Source organism: Oncorhynchus nerka, linkage group LG9b (assembly GCF_034236695.1).
Source record: "Oncorhynchus nerka isolate Pitt River linkage group LG9b, Oner_Uvic_2.0, whole genome shotgun sequence".
In the NCBI taxonomy this organism is placed as follows: domain Eukaryota; kingdom Metazoa; phylum Chordata; class Actinopteri; order Salmoniformes; family Salmonidae; genus Oncorhynchus; species Oncorhynchus nerka.
In genome coordinates this window covers 22,771,901-22,795,829 of record NC_088424.1, presented here as the reverse complement: position 1 = coordinate 22,795,829, position 23,929 = coordinate 22,771,901, and the positions used below count along the sequence as shown (strand labels likewise).

The 23,929-nt window shown below is 41.9% G+C and overlaps 1 protein-coding gene across 1 annotated transcript in view; it reads right to left on the bottom strand.

Moving 5' to 3' along the window:
- si:ch211-207d6.2 (sickle tail protein homolog) overlaps positions 1 to 23,929 on the bottom strand; it is a 79,646-nt gene that overhangs the window by 15,715 nt on the left and 40,002 nt on the right. The window contains 9 exon segments of the mRNA XM_029642683.2: positions 5,125 to 5,407; positions 6,363 to 6,823; positions 6,826 to 6,875; positions 6,967 to 7,114; positions 7,356 to 7,492; positions 13,691 to 13,875; positions 14,503 to 14,672; positions 14,828 to 14,955; positions 15,664 to 16,460. Coding sequence (XP_029498543.2) covers positions 5,125 to 5,407; positions 6,363 to 6,823; positions 6,826 to 6,875; positions 6,967 to 7,114; positions 7,356 to 7,492; positions 13,691 to 13,875; positions 14,503 to 14,672; positions 14,828 to 14,955; positions 15,664 to 16,460 — 2,359 coding nt within the window.

Below are 23,929 nucleotides of genomic sequence, written 5' to 3'. Positions count from 1 at the left end.
GGTGTTGGTCAAATATTAATAGTAAATTGTTCGCCCTGGATCGGAGCACTGAGAAAACGTGACTTCACCAGCGCCCCCCTTTTCCACATTTTCTTATGTTAAAGTGTTACTCTAAAATGGATGAAAACATTTTTTTAATCCTCAATCTTTGTTTTGTGTTCCACAAAACCACTGAAATATCACATTTACATAAGAATTCAGGCCCTTTACTAAGTACTTTGTTGTAGCACCTTTGGCAGCGATTACAGCCTTGAGTATGATGCTACAAGCTTGGCACACCTGTATTTGGGAGGTTTCTCCCATTCTTCTCTGCAGATCCTCTCAAGCTCTGTCAGGTTGGATGGGGAGCATCGCTGAAAAGCTATTTTCAGGTCTCTCCAGAGAAGTTTGGTCGGGTTCAAGTCCGGGCTCTGCGTTGTCTTGCCTGTGTGCTTGAGGTCATTGTGCTGTTGGAAGGTGAATTTTCGCCCCAGTCTGAGGTCCTGAGCACTCTGGAGCAGGCTTTCATCAAAGATCTCTCTGTACTTTGCTCAGTTCATCTTTCCCTCGATCCTGACTAGTCTCCCAGTCCCTGCCGCTGAAAAACATCCTCACAGCATGATGCTGCCACTACCATGCGTGACGCTTGGCATTCAGACCAACGAGTTCAATCTTGGTTTCATCAGACCAGAGAATCTTGTTTCTCATGGTCAGAGTCCTTTAGGTGCCTTTTAGCAAACTCCAAGCGGGTTGTCATGCACCTTTTACTGAAGAGTGGCTTCTGTCTGGCCACTCTACCATAAAGGCCTGATTTGTGGAGTGCTGCTGTGATGGTTGTCCTACTGGAAGGTTTTCCAATCTCCACAGAGGAATTCTGGATCTCTGTCCGAATGACCATCAGGTTTTTGGTCACCTCCCTGACCAAATCCCTTTCCCCACGATTGCTCAGTTTGGCTGGGTGGCCAGTTCTAGGAAGAGTCTTGGTGGTTCCAAACTTCTTCCATTTAAGAATGATTGAGGGCACTGTATTCTTGAGGACCTTCAATGCTGCAGAAATGTTTTGGCTACCCTTCCCCAGATCTGTGCCTGACCTTATATATGTGTGTGTGTGTGTGTGTGTGTGTGTGCGCGTGTGTCTCCAAATCATGTCCAATCAATTGAATTTACCACAGGTGGACTCCAATCAAGTTGTAGAAACATCTCAAAGATGATCAATGGAAACAGGATTTATCTGAGCTCAATTTTGAGTCTCAAAGCAAAAGGTCTGAATACTTATGTAAATAAGATATTTCTGTTTTTTAAATTATTTAATGTATAAATGTCTAAAAACCTGTTTTCGTGTTGTCATTTTGGGGTATTGTGTGTGGATTGATGCAGATTTTTTTAATTTTTTAAAATCAAATTTTAGAATAAGGCAGTAAGTTAACAAAATGTGTAAAAATTCAAGGGGTCTGAATACTTTCTGAATGCATTATATATGGTTCAATCATCAGCATACGGGGACACAAAGGCTTTGTTTAGTGCCAGGTCATTGGTAAAAATATAAAAGAATAGATGGCCTAGAGAGCTGCCCTGCGGTACACCACACCCTACACGTTTCACATTAGAAAGGCTTCCATTAAAGAAAGCTCTCTGAGTTTAATTAGCTAGCTCAGAATCCACGATATGGCAATCTATTTTTACTATATTGTAGAATAATAGTGAAGACATCAAAACTATTAAATAAAACACATGGAATCATGTAGTAACCAAAAAAGTGATGTTTTAATGTTTTATATTTGAGATTCTTCAAACTAGCCACCCTTTGCTTTGTGTAGGTGTGTCCAAACTTTTGACTTCTACTGTAAGTTAACAGGTTATGGTCAATAATATCAAAGGCTCCACTGAAATCTAACAGTACAGCTCCCACAATCTTTTTATTATAAAAAATGTTCAACCAATCATGAGTCATTTGTGTCAGTGCAGTACATGTTGAGTGCCCTTCTCTATAAGAACGATGAAAGTCTGTTGTCAATGTATTTGGTCAAGGCAAAACAGTTTGCTAAGATCTGGCAACAAGCTGATAGGTCTGCCGTTAGAACCAGTAAAGTCCGCTTTACCACTCTTGGGTAGTGTAATGACTTTGGCTTCCCTCCAGGCCTAAGGACAAACACCTTCCTCTAGACCGGCTATTCCCAAACTGGGGTACGCGCAATGTCGTCGGGGGTACGCCAAATAAAAAATGTGATTCACATTTTCAAATAGTCCATTTAGATTTTTCAACGGGGCTATACATTTGGGTGATGTTTTTTCTCGCCCGTGTAGCCTCGTTTCACTGCCTAAAATAAAATTAAACCATCTAGTGTTCAGCGAAATAACAACATAATGTCAAATACAGGTAGCCAAGTCAAATAATTAACATCCAATCACATTAACCGTTACTCTCTCGCGGGAATTCCACTAACGGTCCACATGTAGCCAAACGTAGCTGCTGCTCATTCCCTTTGATCGAAAATTGTTCAATGGTTAAAAAAAAGTAAGGCCTGCGTCCGTAGACACAAATACCAGCCTCTACTGGTAGTACTGCTACTACCACCAGTACTACACCTGCACCTGTCAACGACACAAGTTGTTCTGCTTTCATGAGCACATCCAATGCTAGCATCAGTAATTCTACATTTGTTGCTAGGCCAGCTAGCACGTACACTGCCTGTTGTGAATCTGATGCAGCCAAAGAGCTACTGCCCCAGTTCCCCGGGAAAGCACAGAACAACAGACAGGGACGTTGGACCATCGAAGAGTCGCAAATATGATGAGAACTACATTGATTTGCGGTTCACTTATATTGGGAGTAGTGCCTTTCCTCAGCCACAGTGTGTTTTTCGTGCAAAATTACTAATCTCACAACTTGATGACACCTTTACTCCTGCGCAGACATTTGGAAACGAAACATGCCAATTTGAAAAATAAGCCACAGGAGTTTTTTGAGCGAGAATTAAGATTACATTTGAGCAGTAAGACATGTATAAAAGCAACAGATACCATTAATAAGAAGGGGCTAGAAGCGTCTTATGTGGAGAGCTACCGAGTGGAGAGCTACCTAGAACAGGCAAGCCCCATACTATTGTGGAGGACTTAATTCTTCCTGCTGCCGCAGATATGTCTGGGACAATGCTTGGGGAAAAGGCTAAAAAAAACTATACAGACAATGCCTTCATCAAACAACACTGTTTCACGATGCATCAGTGATATGGCAGGCGATGTATTAAAACAATTACTGCTTCGCATACAAGCCAGTGAATTCTATGCGTTACAGCTGGAGGAGTCAACAGACGTGGCAGGCCTGGCACAGCTCCTGGTATATGTCTGTTACGTTTATTTAGGGGCAATTAAGGAAGATATCCTCTTCTACAAACCACTGGAAACCAGGACAACAGGAGAGGATATTTTTAAAGTACTGGACAGCTTTGTGACATCAAATGGACTTTGGTGGTGAAGATGTGTTTGTATCCGTACTGATGGTGCAAAAGCCATGACAGGTAGACATAGTGGCGTGTTAATGCGAGTGCAAGCAGTTGCCCCGACGCCACTTGGTTACACTGCAGCATCCACCGAGAGGTTCTTGCTGCCAAGGGAATGCCTGACAGCTTGAAATACATTTTGGACACTACAGTGAAAATGGTTAACTTTGTTAAAACAAGGCCCCCCTTAATTCTTGTGCATTTCCTGCATTATGCAATGATATGGGCAGCAACCATGTAGCACGTTTACAACACACAGGTCTTTCCATCATTGTATGATTTTGTGTGTGTAAATGACCTCAAGTTTACAGACAATGTTAAATGTGATATAGCAAAGCACCTGAGTGAGCTGGTTGCGCAATTACGCAGGTACTTTCCCAAAATGGACGACACAAACAACTGGATTCGTTATCCCTTTCATGCCCTGCCTCCAGTCCACTTACCAATATCTGAACAAGAGATCCTCATCGAAATCGCAACAAGCGGTTCTGTGAAAATGTAACTTAATCAGAAGCCACTGCCAGATTTCTGGATAGGGCTGCGCTCAGAGTATCCTGCCTTGGCAAATCACGCTGTTAAGACACTGATGCCCTTTGTAACCACGTAGCTATGTGAGTGTATTCTCAGCCCTCACTAGCTTGAAAACTAAATACAGGCACAGACTGTGTGTGGAAAATGATTTAAGACAGACTCTCTCCAATACAACCCAACATTGCATCCTTATGTGCATCCTTACAAGCACACCATTCTATTTAACCTGTGGTGAGTTTTTGATGAACAAATAAGGTTTTATATGTAAGATGGCTAAAAAATACCAAAATTATTGATTATTATTATATTATTGCCCTGGTCCTATAACAGCTCTTTGTCACATCCCACGAGCCAGGTTGTGACAAACTCACACTCATTCTTATGTTTAATAAATGTCTCGTATAGTGTGTGTGTGGCAGGCTTACAATGATGGAAGTAAAAAAACATTTGAGAGTACGCTGACCCTGGTGGTAGAGGGGGTACGCAGCTGGAGGTTGAATGTTTGAAGGGGTACGGGACTATAAAAAGTTTGGGAACCACTGCTCTGGACTCAAATTAAAGAAGTGACACATAGCAGTGGTCATAGAGTCATCTACAATCCTCAGTAGCTTTCCTTCGAAGTTGTCAATGCCAGGAGGTTTGCCATTATTGATTGATAACAATTTCCCCACCTCTCCCATACAAACGTGCCAAAATTCAAACTGCCAATGCTTTTCCTTCATTATTTGGTTAGATTAATTTTATAACTTGAAATTAGGCTGAATTTATCTGTGATCTTCAATGCGATTGATATACATTGTCTAGATATAGTAACATATTGTCCGCGTATAATGAGATTAATTGATCAGTAGATTTTAGGGAAATTGGTGTTATTTCCTTTAATTGACGAATTGCCTGTGCCAGGGATTCAAAGGATAATAAAAATAGCAAAGGAGAAATTGAATCACCCTGTCTAATGCTTCTAGTGATTCTGAACGGAGCAGAGCAGATATAGCCTGTTATAACTATGGCTGAGGGATTGAGTTTCTTACAAAAATAGGAAAAATTACAGCAAACTGATAACTTTGATGCTTCCAACAATTGAATTGGTCTATTAACTTCCATAGTTTCTTACCTGGAAGAGATGCCTCAGTAGGTTGAGGGGCATCTACTTCGTCTGGCAGTGGAGGGTTGAGGGGAAGCTCTGGGCCTGGGAGAGATGGCTGGTCTGGAGCTAGGGGTGGAGGGGAGGACTGAGCCTCCCTTCTCCCGGTCTCAGTCACCTCCAGGTCGGGTATGGCCTTCATCAGGCTGGCCTGGGCCTCCTGGAGAATCTGCTCAAACTCACTCCCAGAAGAGGTGGCTGCTGAGTTCTGTGGCGACCTCCCCTCCTCCAGGTCCTGCTCTCTCTCTGCCGTCTGTGGGGTGGAAGAGATTTTTAAAATGTATTTCACCTTTATTTAACCAGGTAGGCAAGTTGAGAACAAGTTTCTCATTTACAATTGCGACCTAGCCAAGATAAAGCAAAGCAGTTCGACACATACAACGACACAGAGTTACACATGGAGTAAAACAAAAATAGTCAATAATACAGTAGAAAAACAGGTCTATATACAAAGTGAGCAAATGAGGTGAGATAAGGGAGGTAAAGGCAAAAAAAAATGGCCATGGTGGCATAGTAAATACAATATAGCAAGTAAAACACTGGAATGGTAGATTTGCAGTGGAAGAATGTGCAAAGTAGAAATAGAAATAATGGGGTGCAAAGGAGCAAAATAAAATAAAAAATACAATAGGGGAAGAGGTAGTTGTTTGGGCTAAATTATAGATAGGCTATGTACAGGTGCAGTAATCTGTGAGCTGCTCTGACAGCTGTTGCTTAAAGCTAGTGAGGGAGATAAGTGTTTCCAGTTTCAGAGAATGTTGTAGTTCGTTCCAGTCATTGGCAGCAGAGAACTGGAAGGAGAGGTGGCCAAAGGAGGAATTGGTTTTGGGGGTGACCAGAGAGGTATACTAATGATATATAATGGCCCAGACGTCTCAATGCATACCGATCAGAAATGTAGATGCACTTTACTGAGATTGGTTTATGTTAGAGAACTGGCAGAGGGCTCTGTTTAATCATCTTGAGTGATAGTGTGGTCTATATTACATTACACAGTAAGTAACAGTCATCTCAGTTTTAAAGACTTTCTTCATCTCAACCCAGCTACCTTGAGCAAGTTTCCTAGACCCAGATTAAGTCCAGTCTTAGACTAAGAATAATCTCAATTGAATATTTTTAGTATCGGTTTAAGCTTAAACAGGAAACCGACTCATGTGTTTTACAGACACTAAAATAATTACTAGGATTATCAGACCGACTATGACTACCTCAACATTCATGACGATGTGTTTGATGCTGCCCCTGTTGGTGTGGATCTCCTCTGAACCAGGTGGTTGTGAGGTGGTCTCAGTGCTGCTGGCCGTGGGTGCCGGTCCATCGCCACACCAAGGGACTATTCTCTTCTGCAGGGCCGGACTGTTCTCTCGGCTGCGGGGACTGACCTTGGCCACGGTGGGGGAGTCTCGGCCGTGGGTGGAGGTCAGTGGGGGGCTGGGGTGGTGTGGCAGAGCCGCTGAGTGCTGACAAGAATGCATGTTGACGGGAGAGCTCTTCACACGGTGGACAATGTCAGGTGAGGTGGGGACTGTGTCTGGCCTGCCTGCAGGGTTCTTGACCTGTGGCTGGGGAGGTCTGACAGAGGGCCTGGGCTGAGGTTTGGGGGATTCCATGGTGGGGAGATTCTTCCGGGGGGGTTCAGACTGGGCAATCGCAGGCTCTACACCCCCTCTGCTGTGGCTGCTCCAGGCTCGGGATTGTGAGGATGATTCTCTGTGACACATCTGAAGGGAACACAGCACAACTTTATTTGACTACTCAGATCATCAATCATCCTCTTACATGTCCTGGATGATATATAGGGGCAGCATGTACCTTCTGAGACCACTGAGAGCCTCTGTCAGGGCTTTGACCCTCTTAAGCATGCTGTCCATCTTATGAGGCTCCTCCTTCAGGAATCGCACTGCCTCCACCTCCACACGCAGCACCGTCCGCATCTTCCCATGCAGGCTTGGGAACTCACCTGACAGAGGGGAGGGAGGGACCATAAATCCTAAAGTTGTCACACATTGACCAGGTGTCAGCTATCCACGGTGTCCTTTCTTACCCTTCACATATTTTAAAACATTACAGAACTGACTGGTTGTTTATGATTAATGCTGCTATGGCGTATCTCCTGCTATTGGTAACTTAATCACTTGAACATCTTCTACCTGTGGTCAATGATGTGCTAACCTCTAGCAGCAGCCCCAGACAGTGCTCACCTTTAAGTCCAGCCAAGGCCTCTCCCACCCTCCTGAGGTTGACAGCTCCCTCCTCCACGTCCCTGAGGGTGATTGACAGCTGACCTTTGCCGGAGGACGAGTCTCTCCTCAGACGGTCCACATACTCCTCCAGCTCCCTGAGAGACACAGGTTCCACATCTGGTCATAACATTACAGTAAAACCAATGTTCATGTTTGGCATGACAAGGAAAGACATTGGTGATTGGCCTATATTATGATGGTGCTCACTGCTCAACTAATAAATGGTTCCATTTTTGCATCTTCTCCCAGGCACTGTAGTTTTTGCATGGTGATTTCTCCTAATGTAATAACGAGCAATAAACATCAGATGGCAGCGAAGTAAATGTTGAGTTCATGCAAGAGTGTGCAAAGCTGTCATCAAGGCAAACGGTGGCTTCTTTGAAGAATCTCAAATATAAAATATATTTAGATTTTTTAAAACTCTTTTGGTTACTACATGATTCCATATGTGTTATTTCATAGTTTTGAGGTCTTCACTATTATTTTATAATGTAGAAAATAGTCTAAATAAATAAAAACCCTTGAATGAGTAGGTGTGTCCAAACTTTTGACCGGCACTGTATATACACATTTTGGGGGGACACGTTGTATATTGTAAAATTCGACTGCACGACAGACCACACATCATTTAACATGCAATTGTTTACCTAAATTATTCATACTCATTTATATATGTTAGTATTAAACTGTTATCTACTTTCTCAAAACACAAGATTAATCTGAAAAACAAATAGAGACATTATTTGGTTCCAACACTGAGGAAGATGTTGGTACAGAACCCTTTTTAAGAGTCTACAGGAGGGTGTACCAGACTTCATAAAAAATTATTACTACCTTACTATTCTGCACAGGCTGACACAGACCAATTAGGCTATTTCAAACACTTCAAGCTACAAGGAGTCAAAAGCCACTAACTGGGCCAAAAAAATCTGAGGTGTACACAGATTATTTGGACAATAATATTTTGTGGAGTTGTTTTCATTAGCGGGAAGAAGTTTAGCTAATGTCTTATTATGGGGCCCTAGGTAAACAAGTGTCACAATGCATAAATCAGGGCATTTGAAGACAAGCAGAGCTCTTCATGCCTTCTGCTAAACCTGGCCTGATATCACAAATAAGATTTGTCCTGTCCCAGGTGGAATGAATGTAGATGGAGCCCTAAACATACTTTTCATGGGGACAGATGGGTTACAATCTCTAAAGAACAGTTTCAGATGCAATGTGCGTATGAATTAGTATTCTAAACACGTTGCAGTTGTGCGTCCTGATATTCAGGATGTTTTGCTCCTAAATGTGTTGTTTTGTATACATTTTCTGGAAATGGTTCACTAAAGTCTGTTGCACTGTACTTGCAGCCTACTTGTTTTGTTTTTTCCAATCAAAGCTAAAATAAATTGAAAAATAGAATCCACACGGGGATGTATTTCTCAATTTTAGGCTTTTCAAATATATTCCATTCTCTTGTTTATATTATGGTTATATTCCCACTAATATTCCTTTGTGTAATTAAACTTTGACGTGTATTTTTCTGTCTTTATAATACCAATATTTCACTTGTAAAGAGCATTTCTCACGCTCAATGCAAATTAAGTTGGTTGAAGCTTGCTTTTGTGCGCAAATCATTTGACTGCTACAGGTTGAGATTATTTATTCTCTTTTATTTATGAAAAGGAGCTGATACTGGCCTTCATTACTTATGATTTATTTCTGATATTTTAGCTTAATTAAAATGGCAATTTGTAACTTTTTGGGTGACCCGAACAAATTTAGATAGTATAGCATAGAGAATCATTGTACCATCTTATTTTGTCACATATACTGAAAATAGGTGAACTATTAGAGTTTTAGCAACCAGGAAATGGCAGAGAGATTTCTGCATAGTGCAAGCTAAAGTTTATATTATGGTGTTTCTATTCCAAGAAAAACTAAAATACATGAAATGTTATATATATTGCCTACCTAAAACATCTGTTAATACATTTTAAGTCATACATACAGTTGAAGTCGGAAGTTTACATACAAATACATTTAAACTCAGTTTTTAACTTGGGACAAACGTTTCGGGTAGCCTTCCACAAGCTTCCCACAGTAAGTTGGGTGAATTTTGGCCCATTCCCCCTGACAGAGCTGGTGTAACTTGCTCGCACACGCATTTTCAGTTCTGCCCACACATTTTCTATAGGATTGAGGTCAGGGCTTTGTGATGGCCACTCCAATAATTTTGAATTTGTTGTCCTTAACTTCTTGTGACTCCCCATCCCGGGTCCGGGAGCGTAATCATCGCCTGACACTAATTAGCATAACGCAAAGGACATAAATATCCCTAGAAAATATTCCTATTCATGAAAATCACAAATGAAATATATTGAGACACAGCTTAGCCTTTTGTTAATCACCCTGTCATCTCAGATTTTCAAAATATGCTTTACAGCCAAAGCTAGACAAGCATTTGTGTAAGTTTATCGATAGCCTAGCATAGCATTATGCCTTGCTAGCAGCAGGCAACCTTGTCACAAATCAGAAAAGCAATCAAATGAAATCGTTTACCTTTGATGAACTTCGGATGTTTTCACTCACGAGACTCCCAGGTAGATACCCAAAGTTCATTTTTTCTCAAAAGATTATTTTTGTAGGCGAAATAGCTCCGTTTGTTCTTCATGTTTGGCTGAGAAATTGCCCGGAAATTGTAGTCACGAAAACGGCAAAAAATATTCCACATTAGCTCCATAATATCGACAGAAACATAGCAAACGTTGTTTATAATCAATCCTCATGGTGTTTTTCAAATATCTATTCGATAATATATCCGTCGGGACAATTCGTTTTTCATTAGGACCGATTGGAGTAATGGTAATGGCTACCTCTGTATTTTACGTGAGAGTCACCCTGGGAGCCATCAGGTGACCACTTACGCAATGTAGCCACCTACGGCTATTCTTCAACATAAATGCATAAAACTACGCCACAATGCTGTAGACACCTTGGGGAATACGTAGAAAGCGTAAGCTGGTTGATAGCACATTCACAGCTCAATAGGGACTCATGGGAACGCAGCACTTTCAAAATATGGGGCACTTCCGGATTGAATTTTTCTCAGGCTTTCGCCTGCAACATCAGTTCTGTTATACTCACAGACAATATCTTTGCAGTTTTGGAAACGTTAGTGTTTTCTATCTAAAGCTGTCAATTATATGCATATTCTAGCATCTTGTCCTGACTAAATATCCCGTTTGAAACGGGAACGTTTTTTTCCCCAAAAATGAATATACTGCCCCTGTTCTGCAACAACTTTGGAAGTATGCTTGGGGTCATTGTCCATTTGGAAGACCCATTTGCAACCAAGCTTTAACCTCATGACTGATGTCTTGAGATGTTGCTTTAATATATCCACATAATCTTCCCTTCCTCGTGATGCCATCTATTTTGTGAAGTGCACCAGTCCCTCCTGCAGCAAAGCACCCCCACAACACGATGCTGCCACCCCGTGCTTCGGCTTGCAAGCCCCCCCCTTTTCCTCCAAACTTAACGATGGTCATTATGGCCAAACAGTTCTACTTTTGTTTAATCAGACCAGAGGACATTTCTCCAGTAAGTATGATCTTTGTCCCCATGTGCAGTTGCAAACTGTAGTCTGGCTTTTTTATGGCGTTACACCCTTTTATCTAAAGGGTGGCATCCCAGTTAAGAACAAATTCTTATTTTCAATGAGGCCTAGGAATAGTCGGTTAACTGCCTGTTCAGGGGCAGAACGACAGATTTGTACCTTGTCAGCTCGGGGGTTTGAACTTGCAACCTTCCGGTTACTAGTCCAACGCTCTAACCACTAGGCTACCCTGCCGCCACATAACTAAATATGCAGGTTTAACAGTATATACTTGTGTATTGATTTTAAAGAAAGGCATTGATGTTTATGGTTAGGTACACGTTGGAGCAACGACAGTGCTAAATCACCACCCGTTTGGCGAAGTAGGCTGTGATTCGATAAGAAATTAACAGGCACCGCATCGATTATATGCAACGCAGGACATGCTAGATAAACTAGTAATATCATCAACCATGTGAAGTTAACTAGTGATTATGTTAAGATTGATTCTTTTTTATAAGATAAGTTTAATGCTAGCTAGCAACTTACCTTGACTTCTTGCTGCCCTCATGTAACAGGTAGTCAGCCTGCCATGCAGGCTCCTCGTGGAGTGCAATGTAAGGCAGGTGGTTAGAGCGTTGGACTAGTAACTAGAAGGTTGCAAAAACGAATCCCCGAGCTGACAAGGTACAAATCTGTCATTCTGCCCCTGAACAAGGCAGTTAACCCACCGTTCCTAGGCCATCATTGAAAATAAGAATTTGTTCTTAACTGACTTGCATAGTTAAATAAAGGTTAAATTTTAAAAATAAAAACGTCTACACTAAATGACCAAAAGTATGTGGACAACTGCTTGTTGAACGTCATTCCAAAATAATAGGCATTAATATGATGCTGGTCCCCCCTTTTCTGCCAAAACAGCCTCCACTCTTCTAGGAAGGCTTTCCATCAAATGTTGGAACATTGCTGCTGGCAACTTGCTTCCATTCAGCCACAAGAGCATTAGGGAGGTTGGGCAATTAGGCCTGGTTCGCAGTCGTCGTTCCAATTAATCTCAAACGTGTTTGAGGGGGTTGAGGTCAAGGTTCTGTGCAGGCCAGTCAAGTTCTTCCACACGATCTCGACAAACCATTTATGTATGGACCTCGCTTTGTGCACGGGGGCATTGTCATGCTGAAACAGGAAAGAGCCTTCCCCAAACTGTTGCCACAACGTTGGAAGCACATAATAGCCTAGAATGTCATTGTATGCTGTAGCGTTAAGATTTCCCTTCACTGGAACTAAGGGGCCTAGCAAGAACCATGAAAAACAGCCACAGACCATTATTCCTCCTCCACCAAACTTTACAGTTTGCACTATGCATTGGGGCATGTAGCATTCTCCTGGCATCCACCAAACCCAAACTTGTCAATCGGACTGCCAGATGGTGAAGCGTGATTCATCACTCCAGAGAAAGCGTTTCCACTGCTCCAGAGTTGAATGGCAGCGAGCTTTACACCACTATAGCCAACGCTTGGCATTGCGCATGGTGACCTTAGGCTTGTGTGCGGCTGCTCGGCCATGGAAACCCATTTCATTAAATTCCCGACGAACAGTTATTGTGCTGAAGTTACTTCCAGAGGCAGTTTGGAACTCGGTAGTGAGTATTGCAACACTCGGCGGTTCTGTGAGCTTGTGTGGCCTACCACTTTGCGGCTGAGCCGGTGTTGCTCCCAGACATTTCCACTTCACAATATCAGCACTAAGAGTAGGGCAGAAATTTGATTAAATTTGTTGGAAAGGTGACATCCTACGAAGGTGCCAAATTGAAAGTCACTGAGCTCTTCAGTAAGGCCATTCTACTGTCAATGTTTGTCTACGGAGATTGCATGGCTGTGTGCTCAACTGTATACCTGTCAGCAACAGGTGTGGCTGAAATAACCAAATCCAGTCATTTGAAGGTGTGTCCACATACACTATATATTCAAAAGTATGTTACGCGTGAATAAGTGTGAGCAATAGCTGTTTCCCAATATCCGTTTTCCCACCCAAATTGTGCTCTCAACATTACATAACAGCTACATACAGTATACAGTAACACAGGTGTTTAACACATACAGTACTGTCTAACCCCCCTAGTCCCCAAGATGAATTTGGCCCAGTGATCTGACATAGTAAAGTAAGACATTGGCTTTGACTCCATTACTAATCTCTCCTATCACAGTCAGTACCACAGTCCCCCCCAGATCACATACTTAACCTCATTAGCACTCATTTAAACATTGTGAAACATTACTAGCAATTTTTGGCTGAATACCAATGACTCATTCCATAGCCGAGTTAGTGTACTGGTAGATAGACTGGTAGATAGACTGTGCTCTGATTCACTGGAATCTGTTCTGATTACATAATCAGAGTAGATGAACTAATCCCACTTTAGCTGCAATGAATTACTTCACATTGCAACATAAGATCACGCTCACAATGTTAGCTTCAGCAGTTTAGCCAAATAAAAAAAACGAATAAGGCATCTGGAGCAATTACGTATTACTATCGTCTGATCACTGTTTATTGTAGGAAGTAGATGATTTCTCTTTTTGTTGCCATAGGATATAATCTGTACTCTTGTTATTAACAGTAGCTGTGTAAAAGTAAGATGGGCTCAACAAAGTCAATGCCTTCAATAAATGACATATCCTGTCAGTCAGTGTGTGGGGTTCCAACCCTTTACCTGAGCTGGGCCAAAACTCTCTCCTCCATGGCCTGGTACTTGCGTCTCTCTTCGTCCACCGTCGTCCTCTGTCTCTGGCCAGGCTCGGTCTCCTGCTGTTGTCTCTGTAGGGTCTCAGACATCACCTCAGCTAGCTCCTCCTCTGCTCTCTTCAGCATCCCCTTCACACTGTCCTGGTTCTGCATCTAGTAATGGACCATACACAGTGGCATTACAACACTCACTCAATGAATGAGATGCACTATATGTGATGGAGGAATATAACGGAGTACATAATATGAACACACCATATAAAGGTATACTGTATATATTGGATCTAAATATATGCAGATTCTCTCAGATACCACTATTGTGAATATTGTACATCTGTCTTTTACGTTTGTGTTTTCACTTATGGTGCTTGGATGACAAGAGGTATCACATAAAGCTGCAATAGGAAACTTTTTGGGCAACCCAACCAAATTCACATAGAAATGTGTGTTATATATAGAAGTGTCATTCTCATTGAAAGCAAGTCCAAGAAGTGGCTTCCCGTTCTTAAGTTTCGTTTTTTGCATCTTTGACTTTCGGTTTTGTACACCAGCTTCAAACAGCTGAAAATACAATATTTTTGGTTATGGAAAATATATTTCACAGTGGTTTAGATGGTACAATGATTCTCTACACTATACTTGCTATTTTGTGACAAACTGAAATTAGGCTAACTATTAGAATGTTTGCAACCAGGAAAGGGCGGAGCAATTTCTGCATAGTGCATCTTTAAACAATTCTGATAATGGATTCATGTAATGTGCAGGTGTCTTATTAAGTACCTGTAGCTGTCGGAGTTGGTGAAGCTGCTGTCGGAGGTCAGTGACGTTCCTCCTGACCGTGGTCAGTGTGACCTGCAGGGTGGAGTCAGGGGAAGGGGCCTGAGGGACTAGAGCATTGAAGCCATCTGCAAGGAGGGCAGGGGTTCTGGATGCAGGAACTGGTGACACTCCTACACATCAGATCAGTGAGACAACTCTATGAGTTACTGTAATACGAGATTAAAATAGGGCAGATTCAAAATAACTTTAATTATCCATGCATGAAACCACAAAAAACTCATCCTAATTTGACTTTGTAACACTAATAGTTGTGTAATAAGAGCACCTGCACTGTTGTTGACATGGAAAGGAGAAGCAGTCATCCTATCTATCTCAGCTGGCCCAATAGCAAGTGCATGCTGAACAAGGCCAGCCAGACTGGCAATCTGTTGTTCCATGGCCTTCATTCGCTCACTGCAAAACACAATACATGTTCAGCCAAAAACAATCCTGTGCTATGTACAGGTAACTGCCAAAATAAAGCAAACACCAACATAAAGTGTCTTAATAGGGCGTTGGGCCACCACGAGCCAGAACAGCTTGGCACAGATTCTACAAGTGTCTGGAAATCTATTGGTGGGATGCAACTCCATTCTTTCACAAGAAATTCACATTTCTCAGGCGCCACTCCCGAATCTCTCATATGGTTTACATCGTTTTCATGCTTATCAAACCATTCAGTGACCACTTGTGTGCTGTGGATGGGGGCATAGCCATGGTAACCAAAATAATGGCCTGCCCAGGATTTTCTATACATAACCCTAAGCATTATGGAATGTTAATTGCTTAATTAACTAAGGAACCACACCTGTGTATAAGCACCTGCTTTCAATATACTTTGTATCCCTCATTTACTCAAGATATTCCATTATTTTGGCAGTTACCTATAATACATAATATTAACAACAACAACAACGCATTGAATTTCTATCGTGCTTTATCAAAAACCCAAAGTTGAGGTGGTAGTTAGTCACCCAGGACTCCCTGGAAAACAGAGGCAATCGTTACTGAGTGGACTATAAACAAATAAATGAGCTCTCTGTAAACAAATTAAATGAGCCCTCTGTTACGTGAGTATCAACATAGTTATAGAATGAGTAATTCTATGTCTGTGAGTCTCACCTGGTCTGGGGGTCATTGGGGGTGAAGTGTCCCTGAAACAGCCTGTCCCCATAGTGCCCTGAGGGGAGCTCCACGAACACAGGAGAGGAGGACACAGAGGACACACTACCCCTGGTCCTGTTCACCACCTCCACTGTATTACCATTACTCTCCTTCCGCAGAGACCGGCGAAAAGGAGAGCCCCTCTCTGAGGCCACAGGGCCGTGGTTGTCGTTCAATCTATGAGGGGAAGGGGGCGGGGTTTTGGTGCCGAGTGGCGGTAGTCCCTGGCTTTCCCCGTACCTCCGGGACTTCTGCCTGTAGAGGGAGTGCTGCTGCTCCGGGTTCTCTGTATAGGAGGCTGGGGACTTGACCAAGGCTCGGTGGAGGCTACCACCACCTATGTCGACCATGTCTCCCATGTGGCCGCCCCCCTGGGAGGAGGCGATACTCAGCCGGCCCTCCTGGACAGCGTAGGGGTCAATGACGTTGACATACAACCCGTCGGCACGCACCAGCGCCATACTTGTACTGCTCAGGTCCTCGTCAGGTTTGACGTCTCTTCTCTCCAGGATGGCACTGGGGGAGGGTGTGACGGACCTGCTGGGGGGCCCACTGGACATGCTGGCCCTGGGGAGGGTGGCACTGCCTGGCACCCCTCCCCCTGATCGGTGGCCATAGGGGATCCTGGAGGGGGAGGAGGGCATGGAGCGGACTGTGGGGGGAGACATGGACCCCTGTATGGAGTGGACAGGACTGCAGGTGGATTGTAAAGTGTGCACAGGGCTATGACTTCCATACAGTATCTCCCTTGGTATCTGTAGACAGGAGTAAAATCAGAGAAAAGATCCTCAAAGTCAATGAAAAGAGACTTGATGTGCTATGCAGAGAGACTCTCAGCCATTAGGTTAACGGTATATCTGTCCCCCCAAAAATAAATCTATGAATCAAAATGTTGCTTTTCTTAATGACAAATTGTAGACATAATGTGCATCTGTTTTGATAAAGGCCATACACAGAGTGTGGGAGAAAAAGAGAGGAAAACCACATCCACAAAGGTGGAATTGTACCACAGGTAAACACCACTATCTGTTTAGACATGTCGTTGTTGCACAGTCATGCGTCACTGTGCAGAGTGAAGACACAGAGCGTTTGTCGTGTATGCTGTGCGTGCAGGACTAGTTCAATACGCAGTATGAGTAATTCCCAACATTACCATTGACACATAATTCTCCCTGATCTGCATCTTTGTCTGTATTCATTTCAGAGTCTTTTCACAACAACAATCTAAAGACAACTTGTTCAGATCATAAGGTCATGTAAAATGGACTCTTGACACGATTCCCGTGAAAAGGTCCATTAATCAAGCATTGTCAGTTGATGTGTAAACATGCCAATCACTGAACTGGAGCAAATCTAAGCTAAATTACATTAGCCAGTAATAGTTGACTACAGACTCAAGAAAATACTTGTTATGGTACTCACAATCTTCCTAGTGCTCGTGCTGCAGGTACATGCTTTACCTTCAGCAGTTCAGCAGATTTGAACAGTGATCAGAAAGTTATAGAACCGTTGCATGATGCAAGAGGGGTGTTGGCTAACTTTGCGTTCTGCTTTTTCATAGGGATTATCTATTCACCTTTCATAAAGTGGCTTGTCATAACAGATAAAACTGCATTTGGAATATTCTAGAATAACCCTAGAGTCAAACAGGTGACATTATTCACAACGACTGGGAATAATGTGAAAACCAGTTGTATTGTTTTATGACAATAAGAGCAGCTCATTCATACACAACAAGTCATTGACATGTACGTTGAAGTATTATTATTTATTTTTTTACCCCATTTTCCTCCCCAATTTCATAGTATCCAATTATTAGCAGTTCCTATCTTGCCTCATCGCTACAACTCCCGTACGGGCTTGGGACAGACGAAGTTCGAAAGTCATGCGTCCTAAAAAACACAACCCAACCAAGCCGTACTGCTTATTAACACAGCGCGCATCCAACCCGGAAGCCAGCTGCACCAATGTGTCAGAGGAAACACCGTGCGACCTTGGTTAGCACGCATTGCGCCCGGCCCGCAGAGACAAGGACATCCCTACCGGCCAAACCCTCCCTAACCCGGACGACACTAGCCCAATTGTGCATCACCCCACGGACCTCCCAGTCGCGGCCGGCTACGACAGAGCCTGGGCGCGAACCCAGAGTCTCTGGTGGCACAGCTAGCGCTGCGATGCAGTGCCCTAGACCCCTGCGCCACCTGGGAGGCCTGTTGTAGTATTTTAAACTCAGTTTGTGCATAATTCTAGCAAAATTCCCTTCATGATCTTTTGCGCATAACATTGATACCCAAATATTTCCACAACAAAGCAGACAGACATTTAACATAGGCCTGCTACAATGAAAATATTCTTATCTTGTTTTCCCACATTTCACCTTTTCTCAACCTGTGCAAAAACAACAGGAGTGCCTCAAACAGGAAATATTTTTAGAGTATGGCATTATCAATCTTATCTGGTCAGAAATACCCTAAAACACATGGGGCTATTCCATCTATGGAAAAATATGCTGGGTTGACCACCAGTGGGTACAGTAATAAACTTAAACAAAAGACACATTTTCATGCCGACATGCATTCCAGACCAGGGTAAAAGTGTTATCATCTTTCATCCACAAGCCTAAATGTCTCTGTGCCTACACTCTTAGGAAAAAAAGATTCCAAAAGAGTTACGCGGCTGTCCACACAGGATAACCCTTTTTGGTTCCAGGTAGAATCCTTTTGGGTTCCACGTAAAACCCTCTGTGGAAAAGGTTCTACATGGGACTCAAAAAGGTTCTACCTAAAACCGAAAGTGTTTTACAAGGAGCCTAAAGGGGTTCTTCAAAGGGTGTTCTTATGGGGACAACCGAATAACCCTTTCAGGTTCTAGAGAGCACATTTTTTTCTTTCTGTGAAGAGGAAGATCTGCACTACCACAGACATCACATGCATTTATGGGCAGCAGGTAGCCTAGCGGTTACAGTGTTGGGCCAGTAACCAAAAGGTTGCTGGTTCGAATACCAGAGCAAAACACTTAATCCAGGGGCAACTTACTACTATGGCTGACCCTGTAAAACAATACATTTCACTGCACCCATCAGGTGTATGTAAAACAATATATATAGTCTGATCTTGTGAGGTATGAGTTAAATCAAGGTGTCTAAAGTGTGAGTTAAATCAAGTGGATTTGAGAATAAAGAATGTCCAGGATGGTCGGGCACTTCCTTTGGTGTTGCAACACAAGGTTGTACACAGTACGTCAATCTAACAGAACACTCTACTTTCTGAGCAACAAGGCCTCTGATCACTAGGCACTACTTCTCCTAACACCACAACACAATGTGCTGAGAACAACACCCACCAAAGGAATTTGAGCTCTTTCCCAGCAGGGTTACATGGGTTGCAAAATTCTTGGAACTTTCAACGAAGTGCCTCGTTTTCTGGAAATCCTGGTTGGAGGATTCCCGGAATCAGGAGGGAAAACCAGGGAATTTATTGAAAGTTCCTGGAATTTTGAAACCCTACTCCCAATCCCTGGGCCACTCAAAAGCCCACCTGACCAACTGAGCTAATTGATCAAATCAAATCAAATTTATTTATATAGCCCTTCGTACATCAGCTGATATCTCAAAGTGCTGTACAGAAACCCAGCCTAAAACCCCAAACAGCAAACAATGCAGGTGTAAAAGCACGGTTCAGTGATTGCCTAAATTCAACACACCTGTCCTTCCAGGTCGGTTAAATAAAAAACATGTGCCTGCAGCACTCCAGGACCAGGTTTGCCTACCCCTGCACTATGATGTCAATATGGTGCAGACCAGTGGCGGTCGGAGCCGTTTAAGAGGGAGGACATTTTTTTACTTTTTATGAGAGTGGCCTTATTTCTATTACAGCATATTGGATAACTGTCATTCATATTCTATTCACCCAGTCCAATGTAACAGCGATAGATTTAGGCTACTACATGATAGTCAAATTCAATACCGCCTTGCACATTCTTGCCTACATCTAGTGGATCTAGGGGTGAAATCATTGGTCCAACAGTTGTAAATTAGTTTCTATTAGACAAATTCAGGTATGTTTATCCCTGTTTGGTTCCATGTGAGAAACGTTTTTCAACAGAATCGGTGGAAAGAATACACACCTGATTACAAGTAAACACAGTTCACGTTCTTAGCAGCCACGTTGTATTCCTTCAGGCATCTACTCGCTCTCCTCCTCTCACCTTTTCCCTTCGCTTGTGGACTTCAATGCACAACACAACAGCTGTCTGTGGTCAAGTGATAAAACCTTTCCAAGCCATACCATATCATAAGCACAACACACAGCCTACATCGTTGTCAACATATTAGCTAAAGTTATGTCATAGTCAACATAGCAAATATAACTAATGTGCTAGCAAACCTGCTACAATCATGCAGTACAGTAAGTCAATAAGCAGTTTAACAGCTACACCAGCGGGCCCCGGTGGCAATAAATTAGTAAGACCAAAAGCTTGCTTAGACTTGGAAGAGTTCCAGTGTTGGATAGTCATAGCCAGCTAGATAACATAGCATCCCTCTCTGTTTGAGCTGGGTGTTTGAGTAGGCTAAACTAGCTAGCTGCATTTGCTAGCTAGGTCAGTAAAAGTGAATAAAAATGACTAAATATAGCTCTCCCTCTCTTGCTTGCTTCTCCTTCATTTTTGAAGACATTTTGTCAAAACTGTTCAACTATTGTCTTTCTCGCTCTCTGTTTCAAATACTCACCACATTTTATGCAGCGCTAGCTAGCTGTAGCTTATGCTTTTACTACTAGAAGCATTCTCTAAACCTTTGATTCGTGGACAACATGTCACAGTTCATGCTGCAAAAGCTCTGATTGGAGGACGTCCTCCAACCTGTCATAATTACTGTGTAAGTCTATGGAATGTACCCAGAAGAGAACGAAAGCTAGCTGTCCTCCGGCTACACCATGGGGCTACCCTAGAGTGCTTCATTGCAAAGCAGTATGTTTTCATCAATTATTTGGTGACATGTCAATATATTTAGTATAGTTAAATCTAAAAAGGATAACTTTATGTTTCACGAAATAAAAAAAATTCACTGAGGAGGATGGTCCTCCCCTTCCTCCCCTTCCCCCTCCACTATCCAAAATGACAAGATACAATATAAAATAACTTTCAACAGTTTGTTGAAACATAGCTCTGCCCTACTAAGCAAAAAAGCAGTCGATGCACATTTGGTCAAAAAAGTGTTATTATTTTATACATTAAATACATGCTTTATCATGTGGACAAAATATCCTGCCTCCATTGTTGTTATGGAGGGGGGGTCATGTTTGCTGTAACTGCAGAACGTTCCATTGAAACCAAGGAAAAAGGCAGTAACTGCCATCACTCACATCAGTTACTGCCTTTTTACCTTGGTTTCACTGATCTTTGGGCTGCAGTGTCTACGGTTTACCTTGGCATTATTTATTGTCCTTTGCTAATACAAGTATCAAACTATATGACACTGACAACCACATACAAATAAATATATGAAAACAAGTTTGTGTTAAAAAAAATGTTTGTCTTGGAAGCGTATTCCAGTGGGTGTACCAAACAAGAAGGCAGTAACTGCAGTCTAGGGTCACAGGTCATGTCAGAGGTCAGGGTCAATATGAATAAAAAATAACATAGTAAAACAACCACATCTCCAACGATCTGCCTACAATTCATTTGGCTGGACAATAAAAAAAATCTAATTTTCACTCTATGAGCAGTTACTGCTCTTTGCTTGGTAGGGTAGAGCCTTCAGGAAGCATTCACACCACTTGACGTTTTCCAACATTTTGTTGTGCTACAGATTACATTTAAAATGGATTAAATTGAGATTGTGTGTAGGCCAGTGACACACAATGACTATAATGTCAAAGTGGAATGAAACATTTTTTTCAAGCTGAAATGTTTTGAGTCAATAAGTATTAAACCCATTTGTTATGGCAAGCCTAAATAAGTTCAGGAGTAAAAATGTGCTTAACAAGTCACGTAATAAGTTGCATGGACTCGCTCTGTGTTTAATAATGGTGTTTAACATGATTTTTGAATGACTACATCTATGCACCCCACAAATACAGTAATATGTAAGGTCCCTCAGTCGAGCAGTGCATTTTTCAAACACAGGGCAAATCCAACACAGAGTACCACTTTTCATATTTACAAGCATGGTGGTGGCTACATCATGTTAAGGGTATGCTTGTGATCGGCAAGGACTATGGATTTTTTTTTTATAAAAATAAACGGAATAGAGCTAAGCACAGGCAAAATCCTAGAGGAGAACCTGGTTCAGTCTGCTTTCCAACAGACACTGGGAGACAAATTCACCTTTCAACAGGACAATAACCTAAAACACAAGGCCAAATATACACTGGAGTTGCTTACCAAGATGACACTGACTGTTTTGAGTGGCCTGGTTACAATTTTGCTTGAAAATCTATGGCAAGATTTGAAAATGTTGAATAATTTAAGAATAATGTGCAAATATTGACAATCCAGCTGTACAAAGCTCTTAGAGACTTACCCAGAAAGACTCACAGCTGTAATTGCTGCCAAAGGTGATTCTAAATGGAATATTTCCAATTTCTATTCATTTGCAAACATTTCTAAAAACATGTTTTCAATTTGTCATTATGGGATATTGTGTAGATGGAGGCTAAAAATATATATTTAATCCATTTTGAATCCAGGCTGTAACACAAAATGTGGAATAAGTCAAGGGGTATGAATATTTTCTGAAGGCTACAGTGGCTACAGTATTACTTTCCTCTGGTTTTATTTCTATATGACATGAACTAACTCCGTGATGGTCAATAATATCCTAGTGTAACTATTTCGGAGACAGATTGTAACTGTAAAAGACGTTCAGAAAATTCTACAGTAAATACTTGTAATTTCTAATCCAGAATGGGAGCTTGCCTTGAAAGCATCAACATACTGTCAGTAGTACATTAGTGGCATGTAGCATGCTTTCAATTCAGTCCAATAAAGTGATCCTATCCCATTGGGAACAGACGTAATTTCAACGTCTAGTTTTTATTTACATTTTGTTGAGCTATCAACTAATGTGAATTCAACGTGAAATCAAGGATTTAGGTTCAACGTTGGGTTAAAAAAAATGTTGATGGCTTTTTGCAAATCCGATCAGTTTTCCACATTGAATCAAAGTCAACACATTGAATTTTGTTGTTGTTGAAATAACGTGGAAACCACCGTTTTTGCCTAGTGGGAAGACATGGCTAATGTGATTATTGGAAAAAAGACAGTTACGAGATGAGTTGTTCATACTATCAGGGTCATACTATACTGACTGACAGAAGAGCTCCTGAAAACAGACTTTTTTGGCCCGCGACCCTATTTTGATATAAAATCAAATTTGCGACCCCACCAAGTTAGCTAGTTGGCCGTTGATTACCTATGAAAGTCTATTACAAATCAGTCTGACAGTACTTTAGACTGTATTTCAATCTGAAGGAAGTATGGTTTGAATGCATAAGAAAGGTATTGGAAAGTTCAGAAGATCATCAGGCAATAATTTTGTATGATATTCTTCAAGATTTAATGTCACATGCACATACAGTGAAATGCCTTTCTTGCAAACTCAAAACGCAACAATGCAAAAATCAATAACAATGTATTACTAGAAAACAACACAGCATAAATAAGAATAGGATTTATGAAATACACAATAAAGTAATATATACATGAAATATTTAAAAAGTCAGATCCAATACCATATTTACATGTGCAGAGATACTGGAGTGAGGGAGGTAGATATATAAATAGGGGTAAGGGGACTAGGCAACAGGATACAAGATAAACAGAGTAGCAGCAGCTTGCATGTGAGTGGGTGTGCAGGTGTGTAGAGTCAGTATGAATGTACATGAATATTATGTGTCAGTGACCAAATGATGAGTGACAGTGTGTGTGTGTGTGTGTGCAGCGCCCTGTGAGTGAGTGTGTGTGTGTGTGTGTGTGTGTGTGTGTGTGTGTTGGAGTAACAGTGTGTGTGTGTGCAGCGCCCTGTGAGTGTGCATAGCGACAGTGCAAATATTGAAATAAAAGGTTTATAAAGATACAAGGTAAACTCAGTCTGTGTAGTCGTTTTGTTTGCTATTTATTAGAAGTTGTTCAAGAGCCTATTGGTGTCAGACTTGATGCACACGTACCTCTTCACATGTGGCAGCAGAGAAAATAGTCTATGGCTTGGGTGGTTAGTGTCTTT